At 40.1% G+C, this 20,786-nt stretch overlaps 1 protein-coding gene across 1 annotated transcript; it reads left to right on the top strand.

The window, feature by feature from the left end:
- Positions 1–3,624: 3,624 nt before the first annotated feature.
- gucy2d (guanylate cyclase 2D, retinal) lies at positions 3,625–19,188 on the top strand (the record flags this gene model as incomplete). Its single annotated transcript, XM_080435996.1, has 18 exons — positions 3,625–4,483; positions 4,740–5,044; positions 5,786–6,158; positions 6,303–6,387; positions 6,480–6,591; positions 7,420–7,533; positions 9,276–9,359; positions 10,090–10,266; positions 10,372–10,528; positions 11,231–11,380; positions 14,236–14,384; positions 14,731–14,894; positions 15,511–15,703; positions 16,426–16,600; positions 17,743–17,841; positions 18,655–18,749; positions 18,856–18,941; positions 19,107–19,188. 18 exons carry the CDS (start codon positions 3,625–3,627, stop codon positions 19,186–19,188), a joined length of 3,459 nt encoding a protein of 1,152 aa, XP_080292122.1.
- Between the last annotated feature and the right edge of the window lie 1,598 nt (positions 19,189–20,786).

Here is a 20,786-nt window from a genome sequence, read left to right as displayed (position 1 = left end):
ACTAAGAGGCTTCTAGATAGCAGATCAGTTTAGCAAGGGCCTACCCTAGCCTAACTAATCTGATTACTTCAACGGGGCTATCAGTGTGCAAGACAGAGCAAACAAGCTGTCATTTGTACTCTATTACATTAATGAGAACACCCATCATGGATAACAGTAGTACATCTTTCCTGTTTGGTTTGCATTTGTTTTCTTCCATGTTTTAGAAATATGGGGTCACCTCCACCACACACTCTAGTTGTAGCAAACTCTACCAGCTCTCTGCATACACTCCCCCATCACATCCACTCTGTCAGGTCAAAAGGGCAATAGCAGACTTGCCGTAGCTTACGGCGAGATATTTTCAGCCCTCAGGTCACGTGGTTGTACTATTTGCTTATCTTCCCTGGCATCCCTCTCCGTAGGTCACATATTAACTTTGCCATTTGTGTTGGGAATATCCTTTGACTCCCAGTCTGCCTTTTGACCTGTACCGTCGCCTGGGGAAAGGGCAGGTTGGGTGGTTGTCTCTGAGAGACTCTGAAGTTGTCAGTGGCTCTGCAAAAGCAGACAAGGCGTCTGCCATTACATATAGCTACACGACAAAATCATGAGTGTTAATTTATCCCTGATTAGAGTTACATTAACACTCAGGATTTTACTGTGGATACCAACTCTGGTCACTGGTCATCATTACGTACATGATTTCAAGTAGCCATTACAAACTGATGAGATTAACATAATTAACTTTTCTTTAAGATGTCATGTCATCATCTGTAAACAAGGCGTTCATCTACATTGAATATGATTTCTAATTTGGTTTCATCAGTCCACTGAACTTATTCACATTTTGGTTTGTCCAAGTGGGTCTTGGATGTTTTCCAATAAGTGGTAGAGTTGCCCTTGTTTGTTCCGTTCTTGGTGTTATGCTGCAGTATAGGCCCAAAACCATGAACCCAGACTTCTCCAGATCATCCTAGAGATATAAGTATTGCCAAATCTTATTCCATCGTAGGACGGTGTCCCATGCCAAAAATTGGCACACGACACTGTCATACAAGTCTCAGGCTTTCGCATTCAACGCAGGGCAACGTGTTTCTTCATTGGTTCTCTCTCACCAATGATTTTGTCTTCTCTTTTTCAGTTTTTCTCCTTGTGCTCCCTCTCTCTAACCCCCTCACTTTGTCTTTCTTTCCTGAACACTACGAAAACGATGGAGCTTGCACAAAAACCTGGTGCAAGGAGGGTGGAGAGCAATCAAGGGAAAGCTCTGCACAAAGTCAGAATGCAGCCAGGTCACACCCCTCACATTCCCTACTTATTTCTACCAAGTCAGTTGCTGAAGATAAAATGTTACATTTTAGCTTTAGTACCAATACATGACTGTGTGAAACAAACATAATCTTATATATTATGATCTTAGTGTGCTGTTATTTTATTTAGTTGGCCCTTAGGTCATATGATCCCCTTTGTTTACCTTTACTTCTATAGTTTTTAACTTTTTTATCTAGTTTTTTTCCCTAATTAAGTTGTTTTTATTTTGTTTCTGTTTTGTAAAGCGACTTTGAGTACTAAAATGTATGTATGTATCATTATTATTATTATTATTATTATTATTATTATTATTATTATTATTATTATTATTATTATTATTATTATTATTATATTTGAATTTGTCTTTTTAATACATTGAAAGATGTAAGCTGTGTGTGTATTTTAAATTACTACTGTGCATTCCCCGTGACACATGGGGATAGAGCATAAACGCATCTACCTTCACCTTCTTTCTCTCATCCACTGCCCTCCCCCACACTCTTCGTCTCAAGCTTCCCACAGTGTTCCCATGGATTAAAAGCTAAAGAGGGTTGAGAAGTCAAAGCTTGGCTGCCCGGCCCACCTTCCCTCTGCTTTTACCTGTTCTCTGTCTCCAGCTATCTGCTCTCTGCATGAGTATAGTTGTTCTTCTTCACATTGCTCCTTGACCCTTGCTCTGTGGTTTGGGGCCGGTCCCAGTCCAAAACAGGGCCTGCAGCAGTCAAGGCTATATATTCCTGGAAATATGGATTTACATTTTTTATATTTTCACACAGGATGGATATAAGAGAAGATCATTTTGAAATTTTCTATATTTCAATTCTTTCATTTGGAATATCCAGGATACATTTTCATTGCAAATAAAATACCACAGGAAAGGACATCTGGAATAGGTTTCTTTCTCTTAATTCCTTCTGAATTCTGGACCTTTCTATTCAAAGACAGACTACATCATGATGGCTCACATGTAGACAAACTACGACTCCTGGTCTGTATGACTTGCTTTGTATTTTTTGTTTTTGTTAACCAACAACTGTTCATTTGTTTATTTTGTCAAGGTTTGTGCAATAAATGTTTAATTTGAGCAATTCAGGTTAAAAAAGCTCCTATACCAGCTTTCAAAAAGGAATGTTCACATGTTCCGTATAGAGCTATTCATTGGACTGAGATGTTAAAACAAACTATGATTAAGTGTTTCATAAATTTGGTGCAGATTTCCAGAGTAATCCAATTAATCATAAAAGTGAAAATGATAGGGATTAACATAAATTGACCTATTTCCTTTAAGTATCACTCTCTGGTACCCTTAGCCTATTAGCAACTGATAAGCTACTGCCAGTATTAGCCACTTTGAGAGCCTCATATTCTTTTAGCTTCAACTCACCTTGCAGACTGTATTATCTCAACTGAAGTTCTATTAACCATTATTTGATTTTAAAACCATTTAAACCACAGATAAGCTCTGACCTCAGAATGTGATTTTAGTTTGATTCCTGTGATCATTAGATGTTTATTTGTTCTAGATGGGTTTGGTTTTCTCATAATAGTCATGCAAACAATCATAATTGCAACCACAAGAATAATCCTCACGCATGGAGACATTTCTCAGTTGATTTTAATAATCAGAATGGGGTCAGCTGGGTGAACCTGAGAAGATTTAAAGAGACTGACCTAAGAGAAAGGGTAATGTACAAGAGACCCACATGATTGAAAGACATCATACAAAAAACAAAAAATCACAGCCTCACATCTTTGTGTGCTCACAAAATGGCTGACAAACCTGCCCTCTAATCAACCTGCCCCTGTTTGCTTCGAATGCTATGCAGTAAGTACATTCTGCAGTGGCACTCTGGGCACCATTTTTAAGGATTCGAGGATTCTTAAGACTCAGTCATACAACCGGGTCTGTCACTCACTGAAAATATATTACAAACAAGACTAGCAGGACTTATCAGAAAAGCCTTCTTGATTAATTTGTTCCATTACATTCTTGTGTACTTTATTATGTGAGGAAGGATGTCAAGTTAATTTGACATGTTCAGGGTGTTAAATGTTTCCCAGTCTCTATCTAGTTTTTACAGATTACTTCACTGTATTCAGCAGTTGTGTCATTAAGTAACAACTTCCTAACTTTATCTGTTTTTCTTACCTTTTTCTGGCTGTTCCATGAAGACAGTGATGGCTTGGAGTCTTGCAATCACCTGGCCAATTTGGGGCTAGGGCCCCTTCAAGTGCCAAGGAACAAACACAGTCTCATGAGACACACCAGCTGATTGTCAACTCTCTGCTCCTCTCCTGCATCTGAGCCTGGAAGCATCGACCTGTGGGACGATGACAAGTCACAGAGACCCCTGTGTTCTCCACAACCTATCTTACCACCCTCGATGGCAAAGGCAATCAGTAAAAATGGACAAACGAAAACACAGGAGTACAAATGTAACGGATTCAATAAACAATTGTTGGCATTGTACATCATTATCATCATCACCAATACCATCATTATTAGCATTGATAACATCGCCCCCTGTCGTACGCCAGAAACACTGGTGGGGGTATTGGTTTCTGCTCCCCCTCCTGATGTCTGCCTATCTACCCTGTGAAGCTTGGGCATCCACTTTCAAGGTGGCCATCGTTGGCCCCTGGACATGTGACCCCATGTACTCCAAAGCCCTCCCCGACCTGGCAGCCAGCCTTGCCACCAGCCGCATCAACAAGAACCCCTACCTCAAAAAAGGCTACTGGTATGACTACACACTGGTCAATGAGGACTGCAAGTCTTCACGGGCACTCGCCCGCTTCTCTGGATTGGATGGCTATGGTGCTGCTCTACTGGGCCCGGCAAACCCGGGCTACTGCTCCACTGCAGCTTTGATGACAAAACAGTGGAATATGGGAATGCTCTCCTGGGGCTGTCTGAAACCGACCATGGAAGACGGAGGGATGTATTCTACCTTCCTCCGGCCATTACCTCTGTCCTCCCGCGTCCTTTTCTCTGTGTTGCGTTATTTCCGCTGGGCTCATGTTGCCATCATTTCAGCGGAGGGGGACCTGTGGGAAGCCACTGGACTTGAGCTGGCCTCATCACTACGGACCCTCGGCCTTCCTGTCAGCACTGTGGTCACTATGGAGGATGACAAGGACGGGCCGCAGAGAGCCCTGCAGAAAGTACGGGATACGGATCGGGTTCGAGGTATGCTTGTATTTTGTGAGTGTGCTGTATTATGGCCAATTTATGCTTGGTCAAACAACCATGTAGTTCAGTCCAAGTAACATATCAGTTTTGTCCAGCAACATGGTCGTGCACCAAAGTAAAACTAGGCATTTGATGTTAGGAGCAAGAAAACTGAGTGTTTTTAAGGTTGAGGAGACATTTTGTTTAACATTAATCAACATGCAGCATTTGGTTTCACCCTCTGTGTCTCCATACCCCTTCTCTCTCTATGCAGTGGTCATCATGAGCATGCCGTCTGTACTGATTGGTGGTGGTGAGGCCCAACGCCAGCTTCTGACCAAAGCCTTGGACATGCATATGATCGGCCGTGGCTATGTGTTCATCCCCTATGACACCCTCCTCTACGCATTGCCTTACAATAATGCACACTACCACGTGCTCCGCAATGACAGCAAGATTCGCAGGGCCTACGATGGGGTTCTCACCATCACAATGGACTCTGGAGAGCGCAATTTCTATGAGGCCTTCAGAGACGCTCAGGCTACCAATGAAATCCGCAGCAAAACGCCACCGGAGCAGGTGAAATACAGAACACATGAATAATAAAAGCTTTATAATATGCCTCAAAATGGGTGTGGCGAAAGCTGACACGATAGTGCCTGCATAAGGCAGAAGACATGTGTTTCATGTCCTTCCCAAAGTTTCCATTCTTCTATTTTGATCCAATCTAACTACAGCAATAAAATGACTGAAGAAACATATTACAGAATTCCATAGTATATAGTATTAAGTACAATGTTGAGGTATTTGTACTCTACTTAATATTTCCAATTTCCAATACTTTTACTTCTACTCCACTACATGTCAAAGGCAAATATTGTACTTTTACTCCACTACAATTATTTGAAAACTTTAGTTACTAGTTACTTTTCAGATATAAATTATGATATTATGAAGCATACATTAACCACTTTAGCCCTATTTTATACATAGGCTATTTGAAAATAGCCGATCTACAAGCTCACAACGCGTCACATCGCGGCGCGTTGTGAGCTCGTAGATCTGCTATTTTCAAACATTTTAGTACTTTTACTTTTGGTACTTTAATTACATTTTGATGCCAATACTTTGGTACTTTTACTCAAGTACATTTTTCATTCCAGACTTTTACTTGTAACAGAGTATTTCCACATTGCAGTATTGGTACTTTTACTTAAGTAAAACATTTGAGTACCTTTTCCACCACTGGTATTTAGTAACAATAATAAAGAGGTTGGCCTGGGTTTGGTAGTTCATCGACTCTGTTGTTTCCTCTCCTAGATATCTCCATTCTTCGGCACCATCTACAACATGCTGTACTACACAGCCATGGCTGCTGAGCAGGCCCGTCTCAAAGGTGGAGCCTGGGTGACTGGTGAAATTCTACCTACTGGCGAGGGAGGCTTTGAGTTTGAAGGCTTCAACCAACCCTTGCAGGCAGGAAGAAACAGGGAGGGCATGCTGGGTCGCTATGTGGTACTGGACTACAGTGGCAGCGGTGACTACCTCTACTCAACGCATGTTTTAGAGGCCCCCCATATCAATGGAAGAATTGGTGGGTTGAAATACCTCGGCCGTTCGATCCATTTCGCCGGCAGTACACCCTACACTGACTCAAGCTGTTGGTTCAGCCCGTACTTTACCTGCACTGGTGGTGAGTGTAGTTCTGTCCACAACATTTTACCACAAGGTTCTTATAATAATGATAATAATATTACAAAGAAACATTTATATATTGGTATTGTATATGTGACTGAGACTCATTCCATCTCTGTCTGTGTTCTCTTCATCCTTCAAGGACTGGACTCGGCCACTGTCGCGCTTCTATTCCTTCTGCTTATAATACTGGCTGCAAGCGGATTTTACGTCTTCTTCCGTATTAAGTATGTTTTCATCCAAACCCTACTCACTTGACAGAAAAGCACTGATGCATGTAAAGATATATATTCATTTTGTATTCATTTGCTCTGTCCAGGGGAGGTGGAAAGATTGGCATCGGTGGCTTCAGTATTGGCGGTGATGGCTTTACGAAGGTGGTGCTAACGCTGGATGACCTGGTTTTCATCAACACTCAGGCCAGCACGCGGGTCAGTTTTTCTTTTTTCTTTTTAACCCTTTTTCTTCATTATGCCTATTGATTCATTCCCCACACACTTTTCTGTGTGCTGTCACTGCTGTTGTATCCTATTGGCTCACCTGCCAGTGAGGAGCCCCCACCGGGATACTAGAGCCTTCGTTCTACTCCTCCCGCCCAACACTCCCCACTGACAGGTGCCACCCCAGCCCATAGGAGTATGTGCAGTTACAAATATCCCTCTCCCTACGGCTTCTGTCCCCCAAACACGGGCCAATTATGTTTGTATAGACGCTCGACAAAGCCGGATGCACCGCGGTGGATTCGAACCCCCAGACTTTGCCATTGTTTCAGCTTGTGTCGGTTGTTCATACGCAGTGGCGGACAGCAACAAAGTACATTTACTTGAGTACTGTACAAGATATCCTAAATAGTGAAAATAGCAGATCTACAAGGTCACAACGTGTCGCGATGCAACACATTTTCTATATTTTTGATATTGTTTTTGAATTTCTGGGAAATCTTTGAATTGTCTACATTTAAATACAGCAATAGAGAATAAAATAAAGAAAATGTTCTTTGTAATTTGTACTTTTGAATACTTAAGTACTCCAGTACTTTTAACTCGAGTAGTTAAATTTGACAGTGCAACTTTCACTTGACCAGGAGTATTTATACTGTGACTCAAGCACTGGGATTGAGTACTCTGTCCACCACTGCTGTGCATACAATACCTTCCATGCAGATGGTAGAAGAAGGTTGCCTGGTACCTGGAAAGGATTATCTATTCTGAGCTGACCCCTCCTCCCCCTTACTCTAACTTAACTTGTCCTTTGAGCAGAAGCTAACTGAGGACACAAGCCAGGTGGAAATGAAGACACCCTCTCGCCACTCCGTGTCTGGACGCAGCTACTTCACCTCCACCCCTGACAACTCAAACATTGCTGTCTTTGAGGTGAGACATTTGTCAACCCCCCCGAAAGTTATACATGCAACTATGAGGAATCCAAACAAACAATTAGAGGCCATAGGTTTTACACTGGTGGTTCTCAAAGTGGGGTCTGGGGACCCCAGGGGTCTTTGATGGAGGTTCCAGGTGATAGCAACACAAATTTTGTATGGGGTCTGCACCACGGCCATATACATGCTAATTTGGGGGGACCTGGCATGAAAAAGTTTGAACCACTATACACTAACAAGAAATGACACAGTCATATATATCAGCTTGCAGCAAGCGAAACCCCTTGAAAAGTACTGTCAACTCAGTCTTACTAAACATTACCAAAAATATATATATTAGACTTGTTTTTGTGTGATAAAACAGACGCAATGATCACTGAATCCTCATGATAGTGTCGAGGTCCGGGGTCTTCTTACAGTCCGGGGTTGGATCCGATCATTTCCACTCACACACAGTGGTGTCCCCAGGATTTACATTTAGGGCAGGCGAGACCCCCCCCCCCTCTATTACCCCCAAAAAAGAAATTTCAACTAAATAAAAAATCGGCGATCGAAAACCGGCGAAAGTGGCCGTTTTCAAGATGTTTTGGCCATTATCTCTGGAACGATCCAATCTGATCAGTTCAAAGCTTGTTGGATGCGTGACTTTGAGGACATTAAGCACGCAATGACACCTTTTCGGGTTATTTGGGTTTTTTAGGGGAGGCGAGATCTTAGTTAGTCTACAGTGGGTACGCCACTGCTCACACATACATGAACACAAACGAGGGACACTCCGCCGCCTCCGCCCCAGCTCTCAGCCGCCGCCGGCAGCTCAGCTGCAAAAAAACGTTTGCCATTTTCTTCATCGAACATGGCCAGCATAGCATTCTGACTTAACACACTATGTCATACATGTGTTTAGTACTGTAATTTTGCGTTCTATCGTTAATTGAAACCATATTTGCCAGTCTGTGATCCTGTCCGCATAAACGCTAAACAAGATGGCTGCTTCTGCAAAACTGACCTAGCCCGTTGATTGGCTGGCCGAGTGAGGAACAGCGCCACGGATTTACCATATTGATATATACAGTGGCCGAACACAGTATCGCATCCTTAGTGACTACCATAGACATTGCATGTTTACATCCCATATGCTGCGTAGTTGTTTAGATGCCATATTCTGAGAGGACAGTGGAAGCCATTGCAAGCTGAGAAAAACTGCAAGCGAAAACCATAGCTAGCATATGATGCTATGAATGAATGACAACCCACCTTTTGAAGAATATAACGTTAGAAAGAACTGGAGAGAAAGAGTCGCAATTAGTGCCTCCCGAGAAGTTCTTTTTTTTTAAACGATGGCCATAACATTTAAGTTTTTATGTTAATACTGTATCAAGGAATGTGCAAATAAGTATTGATTTCTATTCAATAACAGTTACATTACAGTCATTTAGCAGTTGTGCTAGGCATGTTATTTATATAATTTGGTTTAACAATAGGGTTACGCAAAGATTGTAAATGTTTTCTTATTAAACATAACTTTATCTCTTTATCTCACGGACCCCCTCCACACAAACACCTAGGGGTTACACATACCCCCATTTGAGAAACACTGGGTTAATGCACTAACCATATAGATACAGATCTGCCTTGGACCTAAATATCTAACATATAATAAAACTCTGTATATTGGTGTAAATGATAATGTGACCCCTATACACACAGATACATATTGTCATGTCCTGCATCTCCTAGGGTGACTGGGTTTGGCTGAAGAAATGCCCCAGTGGAATCGCTGAAACAAGTGTCACTAAAAATGCTGAGAATACCTTCATCAAGGTAAAAGGCACTGAATTTCACCATTCATTCATGTTTAACCATTAACCTCTAGGGCAGTCCATACTGCATTAGCTAACGCTGACTATCGTTTATGTTTAGAAGCAGTGGTGGAAAAAGTACTCACATGTCTTTGTTAATTAACAGTATCAATACTGAAATGTAGAAATACTCTATTACGTAAAAAGTTTTCATTAAGTAAAAGTCCGGAATTCAAAGTACAAAATCATTGGTATCAGAATGTACTTAAAGTACCAAAAGCATAAAGTACTCATTATGCAGAATGTCCCATTTCACAAGTTTTCAAATGTATAAAAAGTTATGAAAATAGACAACCTACAAGCTCACAATGCGACGCATTGTGAGCTTGTAGGTTGGCTATTTTCAAATGGCCGAAATGTATAGGGCTGAAGTGGTTAATGTACATTTTCTATTAATAATGAAAATCTACACAGTAACTAGTAACTAAAGTTTTCAAGTAATTGTAGTGGAGTAAAAATACAACATTTGCCGTTGAGATGTAGTGGAGTAGAAGTAAAATAACTGAACATACTAAAGTACAGAACTTGAGTAAATGTACTTATAGTTACTTTACACTACACCACTGTCTAGGAGGATGAGAGAAAGAGAGATATCTTGTTCATGTCCTACAATACTGTCCCAGATAGCATGTTAAGTCTATACATGTAAGTTATAAAGGCCATCGTTTCAACTAATTCTATTTCTGTTTTAGCTCAGGGAAATGCGGCATGAGAACCTCAACCTCTTTATGGGTCTGTTCTGTGACTCTGGGGTCTTCGGCGTTGTTACTGAACACTGCATCAGGGGCAGCTTGGAGGATCTCCTCAACAATGAGGAAATGCGTCTCGATTGGATGTTCAAGTCCTCTTTGTTAATGGATCTGATTCGGGTAAGAGAGGAAAAAAACTAACCATATCTCCCTCCTCATGTCTCATTGTCCACTCTTTAACAGTCTCTCCCCATCACACACATTTCACTCAAACTTTCTTCTCAGGGAATGAAATACCTGCACCATCGTGACGTCATCCACGGGAGGCTCAAATCTCGAAACTGTGTGGTGGATGGGCGCTTTGTGCTGAAGGTGACTGATTATGGCTTCAATTCAATCATGCTATGCCAGAATATCTGTCCGGATATGGAGAACCCAGAGGGTGAGTTCATACACATGTTCAAAAGTACTCAAATGTTTTACTTAAGTAAAAGTATCAATACTGCAATGTAGAAGTACTCTGTTACAAGTAAAAGTCCGGAATAAAAAATTTACTTGACTAAAAGTACAAAAGTATTGGTATCAAAATGTACTTAAAGTACCAAAAGTAAAAGTACAAAAATGTTTGAAAATAGCAGATCTACAAGCTCACAACGCGCCACGATGCGACGTTGTGAGCTTGTAGATCGTCTATTTTCAAATAGCCTAGGTATAAAATAGGGCTACATTGGTTAATGTATGTTTTATAATGTAATCATTTATATCTGCAAAGTAACTAGTAAACTAAAGTTTTCAAATAATTGTAGTGGAGTAAAAGTACAATATTTCCCTTTGAGATGTAGTGGAGTAGAAGTAAAAGTATTGAAAATTGGAAATACTCCAGTAAAGTAAAAGTACCTCAAAATTGAATTAAATACAGTACTTAATTAAATGTACTTAGTTACTTTACACCACTGGTTCAAACTAATCTCACCCTTGATTCATCACGTTGTGAGCTTGTAGATTGGCTTAATAATAATAATAATTTCAAATATTTTTGAAAATCTCCCCCAAATAGGGACTCTGGGGTTACTATGGTTAATTGTTATTTTTGTATTTGTATTATTTACTTACTGTACATATTATGTGTTTCTCTCTCACCCAGATCTGTTGTGGACAGCTCCAGAGCTGCTGAGAGACTCTAGTCTGCTACAGAGGGGAAGCTTCCAAGGCGATGTGTACAGTTTCTCTATCATCATGCAGGAAATCATCTCTCGCTGTGCTCCTTTCTGCATGCTCGACATGCCTCCCAAGGGTGAGCCGCGCAGCATGATTCACAATTGATAACGTATAAAAAAGGAAATAAGAAATCAGCTAGTGTAATGCAGACAGTTAAAGGTGGGGTAAGTGATATATTCTGGCTAAAACAACAGTTTTTTTTGTTATAAGGTTAAAGCACTATGTTGTGATAGTAATCATTGCTATAGAGTGTTTGTTCTAGTAACAGGGGTCACTGTGTCTCTCCAGATCTTAAAACTAAACTATAAATAAATCCAGGTGGGTGGCCAATCTTCAGCCAATCAGGAGAGGGTTCCCCTTTATCAGCTTCAATTTTATAGTGTCCCAGTTCCAATTTTGTCTGCTCATTTCTTTATGTCATCACTCCCAAATTCACTTGTTTAATCTGTATTCTGTGAGAGTTCTCTCTCCTTATTGGATAAAATTGGTATCCCGACCTGAAAATGCATTTTCTGTTTAATCAAGAGGAGAGATCCCTGTTACTGAACAAACACTCTATGAGTATTATCAGAATATAAAGCAATATAACACTTATTTTGACAAAACAAAATAAACCAAAATAAAAACGTACCCTGCCTTTAAACCCTATATATTTTGTTGTACAGCAAATAGCAAGAATAGTTGCTCTACACGTCACTCTTTGTGTTACTTGCAGATGTAGATAGGGGTTTCTTTGCAACGTGTTTTACATATACAAACATTGTATAGCGAAGCCTTTGAAGGAACTTAATGAACATGTCAGTGACCTTGACCTTTGACCAACTACATTTAACAAGTTCATCCTTGAGTACAAGGACATTTACGCCAAATGTAATTCCATCAAAGCATTCCAGAGATATCGTGAGAATGGGACGATTGTAAGATCACAGTGACCTTGATACAGAGTTCATGAGGGTTTGGACGGAGGGATGTATGGATGGCCGTATGGACAATCCGAAAACATAATGCCTCCATGCAACCACGGCTGTCCACCGGTGGAGGCACAAACATTCTGAACAGGGCCAGTTTACCTCAATTTTGGATTAAGGTGGCAAGAGAAAAAGATCTAAGGGACAATGAATAGAATGTTTCAGTAGGAACAGCGACTAAAGAGACGTCTGCATTTTGATCTCTGGGAAAGACATCAGTACACATGGTCAGAAATTGTGGTGGACATTCAGTGACTGTAATGCTCTTGCATTGCGATATGTAAGGAAAAGCAGAAGAACAATACTTCCTCAGGTGACTGTGAATATCAATGCAGGACGTGATTAGAATGACAGCAAGAACGGTCCGTCAACAACTACATTATATGAAGGGATATTAAAGTATATTGCAGTGCATAACCCCTCATTGCAAAAATGTATGCAAGTTTGAGAGTTCAGAGGTGCAAAATCCGTAGCTACTCGTCTATAGACGTGGGGGGAAAAATGATCTGGTCAGATGAGTCATCTGAAGACCCTATTCTCCTCAAGTGGGTGAGTGGGTACAGGCCTGAATGCTTGGCCCCTACAAGGGGGGGGGGGGGGGGTCTGGCCCTGTTATGCTTCAGGGGGAATTTTCCTGGCATGGTTTGGATCCACTTGTCCCCTTATAGGGAAGGGTCACTGCATATCAAAACAATGATTTGCAAAGATTTACACTGATCACATTTATCCCATGACAAAACTCCTGATGGGAGTGGTCTCTTCCCACCCACAGGGCACAAGGGGTCACTGAAGCGTGATTTGGGAACTAACCGGAGCTTTTGGCAAACCTCGCCCCCGGAGAGCCTGCAGATGCTGGATCATGCCATGCTATATTGATATTTCTCATCACCAAATGCTGTCATATCTCACGTGAATAGCAAGTACTGTAGGCTACTCGGCTATTCCGCCAAGAATGAGAACGGTACATATCGCAAACTGTACCGGAAAATATGTGAGAACACCTGCAAAAATGCACAAGAACTGTCTTTTATATTGTGAGCTTGTAGTTTTTATTTTTTTAAGTGTCCTGACTGCTGAGAGAGAGAGAGAGAGAGAGAGAGAGAGAGAGAGAGAGAGAGAGAGAGAGAGAGAGAGAGAGAGAGAGAGAGAGAGAGAGAGAGAGAGCGAGAGAGAGCATGGCCATTCAATTATGCATTATTTTATAATCTAATACTACTGTATAATAAAGCCAGCAGAGAAGCAAGTACCGGTGTTCATATTAATCTATAACAGACTATCATATTTTAACAGCAGTTTGGCCGTCTGCATCTATTTATAACTCTTTGGATATAGTCAGCAGAGAAGCAATTATTAACCTATATAATAACAGACTATTGTATTTTAACAGCAACAGTTGACATTGTGGAACCAGCCAGCCCGGCTCTCCGGGGGCGGGGTTTTCCAAAAGCTCCGGTTAGTTCCCAAATCACGCGTCACTGAATGGTTTGAGGAGTATGACAATGATGTGGCTGACCATCACAGTCACCAGAACTCAACACAATTGATCAACCATTGGAGATTTCGGACCAACTTGTTAGGCTGCTCTCTCCACTACCATCGTAGAAAAGACCAAATGAGGGAATATATTTTGTAAGAATGGTGTTCCATCCCTCCGGTAGAGTTCCAGAAACTTGTACAATCTATGCCAAGGCGCATTGAAGCTGTTCTTGTGGCTTCTGGTGGCTCAACACCTGTCACTGGTCTATATGCATATAAGTATATACACAATATAATATTTTATATTGTATTATACTTTATACTGTATTGTGCTTGTGACATAATTTCATGAGAATACTGTGAACGCACACACAGCCAACCTACTTTGGCTACTACTCTTTGCCCACTATATCTGTTACTCCATTAATGTACTTGTACAATTCAATAATATGTGTGTGTTTGTGTGCATGTGTGTATCTGTTGACAGAGATCATTAACAAGGTCAGATCACCTCCACCCTTGTGCCGCCCTGATGTCTGTGTGGATGAGGCTCCGATAGAAGTAATCCAGGTTATGCATCAGTGCTGGAGTGAAGACCCAGAAAAGAGACCCAACTTTGAGGACGTATTCAAACAGGTACAAAAGCAGCAGTGCTTGATGATCCAGTGCAGCCCACTCTGTCCGCAGTGTTTCCTATACGTTTTCTGCTCAAGGCCCAAAAGACCCAAACGTACAAAAATACATGATGAATGGCTTAAAGCCCTATTTCCAAAATAGTGAAAATAGCTTTCTTTTCTTTTCTTTTTTTCGTAAATGTAAAAGGGGATCTTTTCTAGTGGTTGTACAAAATGGTTGTACGGCCCAAAAATGGGTCCCGGTCCATTGTTTGGGAAACACTGGAGTTATTATCATTCTTCTTTTAGCGATAAATGAAAGAAAGTCCTGTCCTCCTCCCTCCCTGATGTAACCCTCTCTTGTGTAGTTCAAGAGCATAACCAAGGGGAAGAAGACCAACATCATTGACTCCATGCTACGGATGTTGGAGCAATATTCCTCTAACTTGGAGGACCTGATCAGAGAAAGAACAGAGGAGCTGGAGGTGGAGAGACAGAAGACAGATGCTCTGGTGTCACAGATGTTGCCCAGGTGAGATTCACATGTGCAAATCAAAAGAGCTCATTAGCAACCTCACATGTTCACATACAGTAGCACTTAATGAGGAGATTGTCTCCTCATTGTATTATTGATTTCCACCAAAACTGACCACTGTAGCTCAATCTAGATAATAAACATAAACATCTAGGGCCCTATCTTGCGCGGCACCTTATGCCTTAACCCTAATCTTCTTGCATTTTTCAAACATTTTAAAATAGAGGAAAAAAACACTACATCTACACTTGTGAGCTTGTAGATCAGCTATTTTCACTGTTTTAAAATGTTTTTCAAAGTATTAGAAATAGCCTAAGAAGATTAAGGATAAGGTAAGATAGGGGCCCAAGTCTAATATATCTACAAAGAAGGAAGAATATATTCAAGTGCTATTATTTTATTAGGTGTTTAGTTGATGCTGTATTTAAAGAACTGATGCTGTATTTAAAGAACAATAATAAAAAACAGTTGGTCATACTGACCTGAATGCTAAATGGTGAAATCAAAATGAATTCTGCCATAGTGAAATATTGCTATACGTTTCAGGGTGTTGTGAGATGTGTGTCCATTCAGTTCTCTATTCATCGTGTCCCCTTTTCGTCTCATCCATCAGGTCTGTGGCACAGGCACTGAAGCTAGGCAAACCCGTCAAACCAGAGTTTTTCTCTGAAATCACCCTCTTCTTCAGTGACATCATTGGATTCACTACCATCTCGGCCATCAGTGAGCCCACTGAGGTGGTAGAGTTTCTAAATGACATGTACTCAACCTTTGATGGCATCATTTCCATGCATGATGTGTACAAGGTAAGTGAAGTGACTCCTCCACATTTAAATGCTTTATCAGAGATGATCAGTGTAGAATATTTATTAATGTAGAATTATTAATGAAAAATTAATTAGTGTAGAAATATATTTTAGCAAGAAGCAGAGCTCTAAGGATGGAAATGTCGGTTGGTTGGTCAGCCCATCCCACACTTTAATCCTACTGATTTTGGTGAACCCCTGGCCTTTCCTCTCAATGCCACCCTTAGGCAACAATTTCCATTTGCACACAAAATCGAATGCTGAGGGCATTGATATTCCCTGGAGAATTAACCTAAGGTGTGAATATACAATGCGTACAGTTTTCATTTTACCCTACACAAGGGAGAGCACAGGGCTCAAACCATTTACCAGTTCAAACCATTTTGGTCTAGATGAGCATAATATGCTCATCTAGCAATTAAACCATACAAGAACATTTAACATACCTGCTTTTCAGTGTAATTCATGTGTCTTTTATTTTGAGGGTTACCAATATATTGAAGCTTCTTTTATCAATTTTAAATGCCCCATTAAAGAGAAGCTAACAGTGGGCCTACACAGTAAAACCCAAAGTGTTTAAGTGCGTAAAGATTTACTATTACAGGTCCATTGGCTCGAAGGATCATTAGTGTAGGTCGGTTCCTTATGGGTCCACTTTTACGCCCTCAGACGTAAATTAACAGTCTGGTTTGTGTGATGACCGCTCTTTGTATGTTATTTAGGTTGAAACTATTGCTGATTCCTACATGGTGGCCTCAGGATGCCCAAACCGAAATGACAACCGCCACGCAGCTGAGTTGGCAAACATGTGTCTTGATATTCTCCACATTATCGGGTCGTTCAAGATGAGGCATATGCCTGACATGAAAATCAGGATTCGTATGGGCCTTCACTCTGGTGAGTAGAGAAGTCTTTTCTTTGTACCGTACGAAGAAGAGTTAGTGAATGCACATTCACCTCAAATGCCCAGGTGCAGGACAAATAAGAGTTCAACATCAAGAAAAATAAAAAGTGCACACTGGCTAAATAAGCTCCACTGTTTATTGCGCTCTCAAACTTTCGATCAGTCAGATCTGACTGATCGAAACGTTGATCAGTCAGTTGAGCTCTCTTTTTTTATTGTATGCGTTTATTATGGATAGGACAGTAGGCTGACAGGAAATGGGGAGAGAGAGATGGGGAGTGACACACAGAAAAGGCCGTCTGGATTGGGATTTGAACCCGCGACGCGCTGTCAGGCTACATTGTAGCCTAGGTACCCGGACCGCTACGCCAGCGATCCGGGCCAGTGGAGCTCAAGTAACCAGTGTGCCGATTTAAGCCTTTTCTTTGTGCCATGGTGACACAAGCTCACATCACCCTTACTCACGCCAGAGTCATACATGTATTTCATTCACGACATTTGAAAAGTATTAGGGAAACTGTATCACAGCTGACTGTTTTCATAGAGTAGACACGCACATAAGTCACATATGCCATTCTCAAGGCATTCCATGACAGATTTAATATAAAACACAGCAAAAATAAATACCAAACAGGGTGTTAAGGTGAAAACAAGTGAAATTAGAATGCATGAGAATAATGTCAATGCAGGATTCTAAAGGCAAGGAGGTATTTTGATCTAATCCTTCTCTAGAACATATTCTATCCTCTTAGACCCTGTCATCCAATTAGACACTGCTTACTCCATTCTATAAATGAATAAAAACCATCACACAGAAATTACAATTACATGCTTTAATTATCTGTTAGTTTAAAAAGTGTACAGTATATAATGTATGACCAATACTGAGTTGAATATTACATCTTCAGACTAAATAGACCTGACAGCAGTAAAGGATTATCAACATACAGTGAGTAATTTACACTTGCCAATCAGTGACTTCCTAGTCAAACCTGTGTGTGTGTGTGTGTGTGTGTGTGTGTGTGTGTGTGTGTGTGTGTGTGTGTGTGTGTGTGTGTGTGTGTGTGTGTGTGTGTGTGTGTGTGTGTGTGTGTGTGTGTGTGTGTGTGTGTGTGTGTGTGTGTGTGTGTTCCAGGCTCAGTGGTAGCTGGAGTAATAGGTCTTACAATGCCTCGGTATTGTCTGTTCGGAGACACTGTAAACACAGCATCTCGAATGGAGACCACATCAACGCGTGAGTAGCCTACCTCAGAGACAGACAGAATATTTTTAAACTTTTTTTTCTTTTGCCAGAGCACCAACTGAAAGCTCAGGCGTTTGGCTGTTTGTGGCCACGCAACCGCAGGCTAAACGGTTTACAGTGACAAGTCCTTTGTAATCCTTTAAGACTATCAGTAGTATTAGCGGCCAAAATCAAGGTTTAATGTATGTCCTTTGCCTCAGATACCCTTTTTCTACTTTATAAATAGAACTATAATAATATAATATTTGAGATGTTCAAGTGTAGACGATTTATCTTTTTATTAAACAGTAAAATTAGTTGGAACTCCCAAATGATGATACCATCATCACTGAAATTCTGTGTTAGGCCACCAATTTATTTTGGTGATATTTCATTTACCATTATACAATTATGGTCTAGTATAGTCTGTTGAAGAGTAGTTGAAGAGCAACAGCAGGGAAATGAATTGCTATAATGATGTCTACTGCCACCAAGTGTTTTGTATTTGCACCAACAGCCAAGAGCTTCATTTCAAAAGATATCGACCATTTTACTCTGACAAAATCTGCAGTATTGAAGACAAAATTCCTTGTAGAATATTGTTATATTTAATAGCTATCTTAAGCCTAGAATGTACATAAATAATAAATACAATTTAGCACATTTAATTGTTGTCAAATGATCTCAAAGTAACAGTTTTCCTATATGATGATATAGCATTTTTGGAATAAAGCCCATTAAAGGAAGACTCATCTTGTTCATGATTAATGGTAATTTAATGTGAAATGTTTCCGCATTTTCTTTTCTTTTTCTCATTTGCCACAGCTTTCAGAGTTCATGTCAACCAAAGCACAGTTAAGATCCTGAAAACTTTGGATATGGGCTATAAGATAGAGCTCAGAGGCCTGACAGAGCTCAAGGTAAATATCATAATTGCATAATACTGTACATACAACAGTGAATATAGACCCATATAAGCCAAGGATGTATCCTAAAATAAAACAAAATAATGCATCTGCCTTTCAGGGGAAGGGCATTGAGAACACATATTGGTTAGTTGGGAAAGATGACTTCACCAAATTTCTGCCCGTACCAATGGAACTAAAACCTGGGTAAGAGAACAATATCTTGTGTTCTTATATCTTAGATTTCTGCATGTCTGATTTAAATTTACACCACTTTGGCCTAAATTATGTATTAGCTAATGTTTCACAGCAACACCTGAACAAACTGAGGACATGGTGGCTAGCTGTATACATAACATGTTGTTCTTACAGGGAAAAGAATCATGGCATCAGTTTGGAAGAAGTACCTCCTGACAGAAGACAAAAATTTCTAGAAAGACAAAAGAAGAAGTGATTAAAACGGCTTTGAACATTTTACATCTGTATTTTACTGAAAATAAAAATGTACTTAACCGTAGGCCACTTTTGAGAGTTTACTGCCCTCTAAATGGGAAAAACACTATTGTGTACAATAAAAACAGGGTGACGTGTGGACTGGAGACAATTAATGGAGCGCTTGTTTTGCTTCACGTGATAACCTATTCCGTCCACCACGGATGGCCAACCCAGATGCCACACTACCCATGTGGTTTTTAACGGTTTTAAGTGGCCTGGGTTTAAGTTAACTAAGGTTAACCAAAATGAAGACCTATACAAAAGACATAGAAATGTACTGTGTCTGGGTTTGCCAAAAACAGCTTGACACAAGATTATTTGTTGTAACATCTTCACTCTTACCCCTCTGCTACTAACTTTGACTACGCTTTACAAAATTAAGGGTTCCAGGAGGTACCCAGCAAAAATGAGGAAGAGTTTAACCACTTAAGCCCTATTTCAAAAACAGCTGATCTACAAACTCACTATGCATCACAATGCGTTGTGTTGTGAGCTTGTAGATTGGCTATTTTTGCTTTTTGCTTTTTTTTTGCCTGAAATGCACATAATAAGGACGCCCGGTTGAAAATGGTTAGTTTCACTTTAATTTAACCAGCTAGGCTAAATTAGGTAATCCAATGAGATAATGTATAAATGACTATTCAGATCATAGGTTTCTCTCTCCGCACCTGCAGTACAGACAGTTGTATATGTATCTAATCTATCATCTTATGGGGGGTCCTTGGCAAATCCTTTCAAATGGTGGGTTTAAGGCTCCTTGACCTGAAAATGTTTGAGAACCATGCGCTGATTTAGAGGTCATTGAGAGCAACCGTAACTTACATGATGGTGCTGGACTAAATAATGGAATAAATATCACAATAATGTGTGTAATATATATGCACTGCATGTATTTATACGGTCCTTTATTTTTTGTAGAAATATTGGAGAAATATATTTTTAACTTACACCCCAAGGGTATAAGTTATGATGTTTCAATGTTTTCAGTGTAATGAAGTAGAACGTATTTTGCACTCAATTTCAAATCATTTGAGTTTTTCCAATAAATTGTGAGTCTAAGAGTTAATATACTTCAAGGCTAATCCTGACTTTAAGATTTCTGCTTTTGCAAATCATATCAGAACACTAATTCATGGATTTGTAACTGGCTGAGAAATGGGAAATCTAATAGTACGCACAAATGTCAACTTTAATGTCACTCAACATTTCTTCTAACTGTGTACCCTATGTATATGTATGTATATAATTCACTCTACCCATATCAGAAATATTTGAATATCTGACCTGTTTTCCTCGTTCTTTCTTTGAGGTCTCTATTATCTCTATTCTTCTTCTCTTTCCTGAAAACTACAGTAATGTACAATAATGGGAGCTTGTGTAAAAAAAAGTGGGTGAAATCCTTTTTTGTACAATGTAAACATGTGACAATAAAGTGGAAGTTGAAGTTGACACTTGAATTGTTTAATTATTTATAGTTAGTTTGGACTTACAGTTGCTTTTCCCAAAACCACATTTTGACTTCCTAGAATAAATCTAAATTAGCATTAATGTTATCGA

Source organism: Gymnoscopelus braueri (genome assembly GCF_963280865.1).
Source record: "Gymnoscopelus braueri genome assembly, chromosome: 8".
NCBI lineage: Eukaryota > Metazoa > Chordata > Actinopteri > Myctophiformes > Myctophidae > Gymnoscopelus > Gymnoscopelus braueri.
This window is presented reverse-complemented; position numbering and strand designations above follow the sequence as displayed.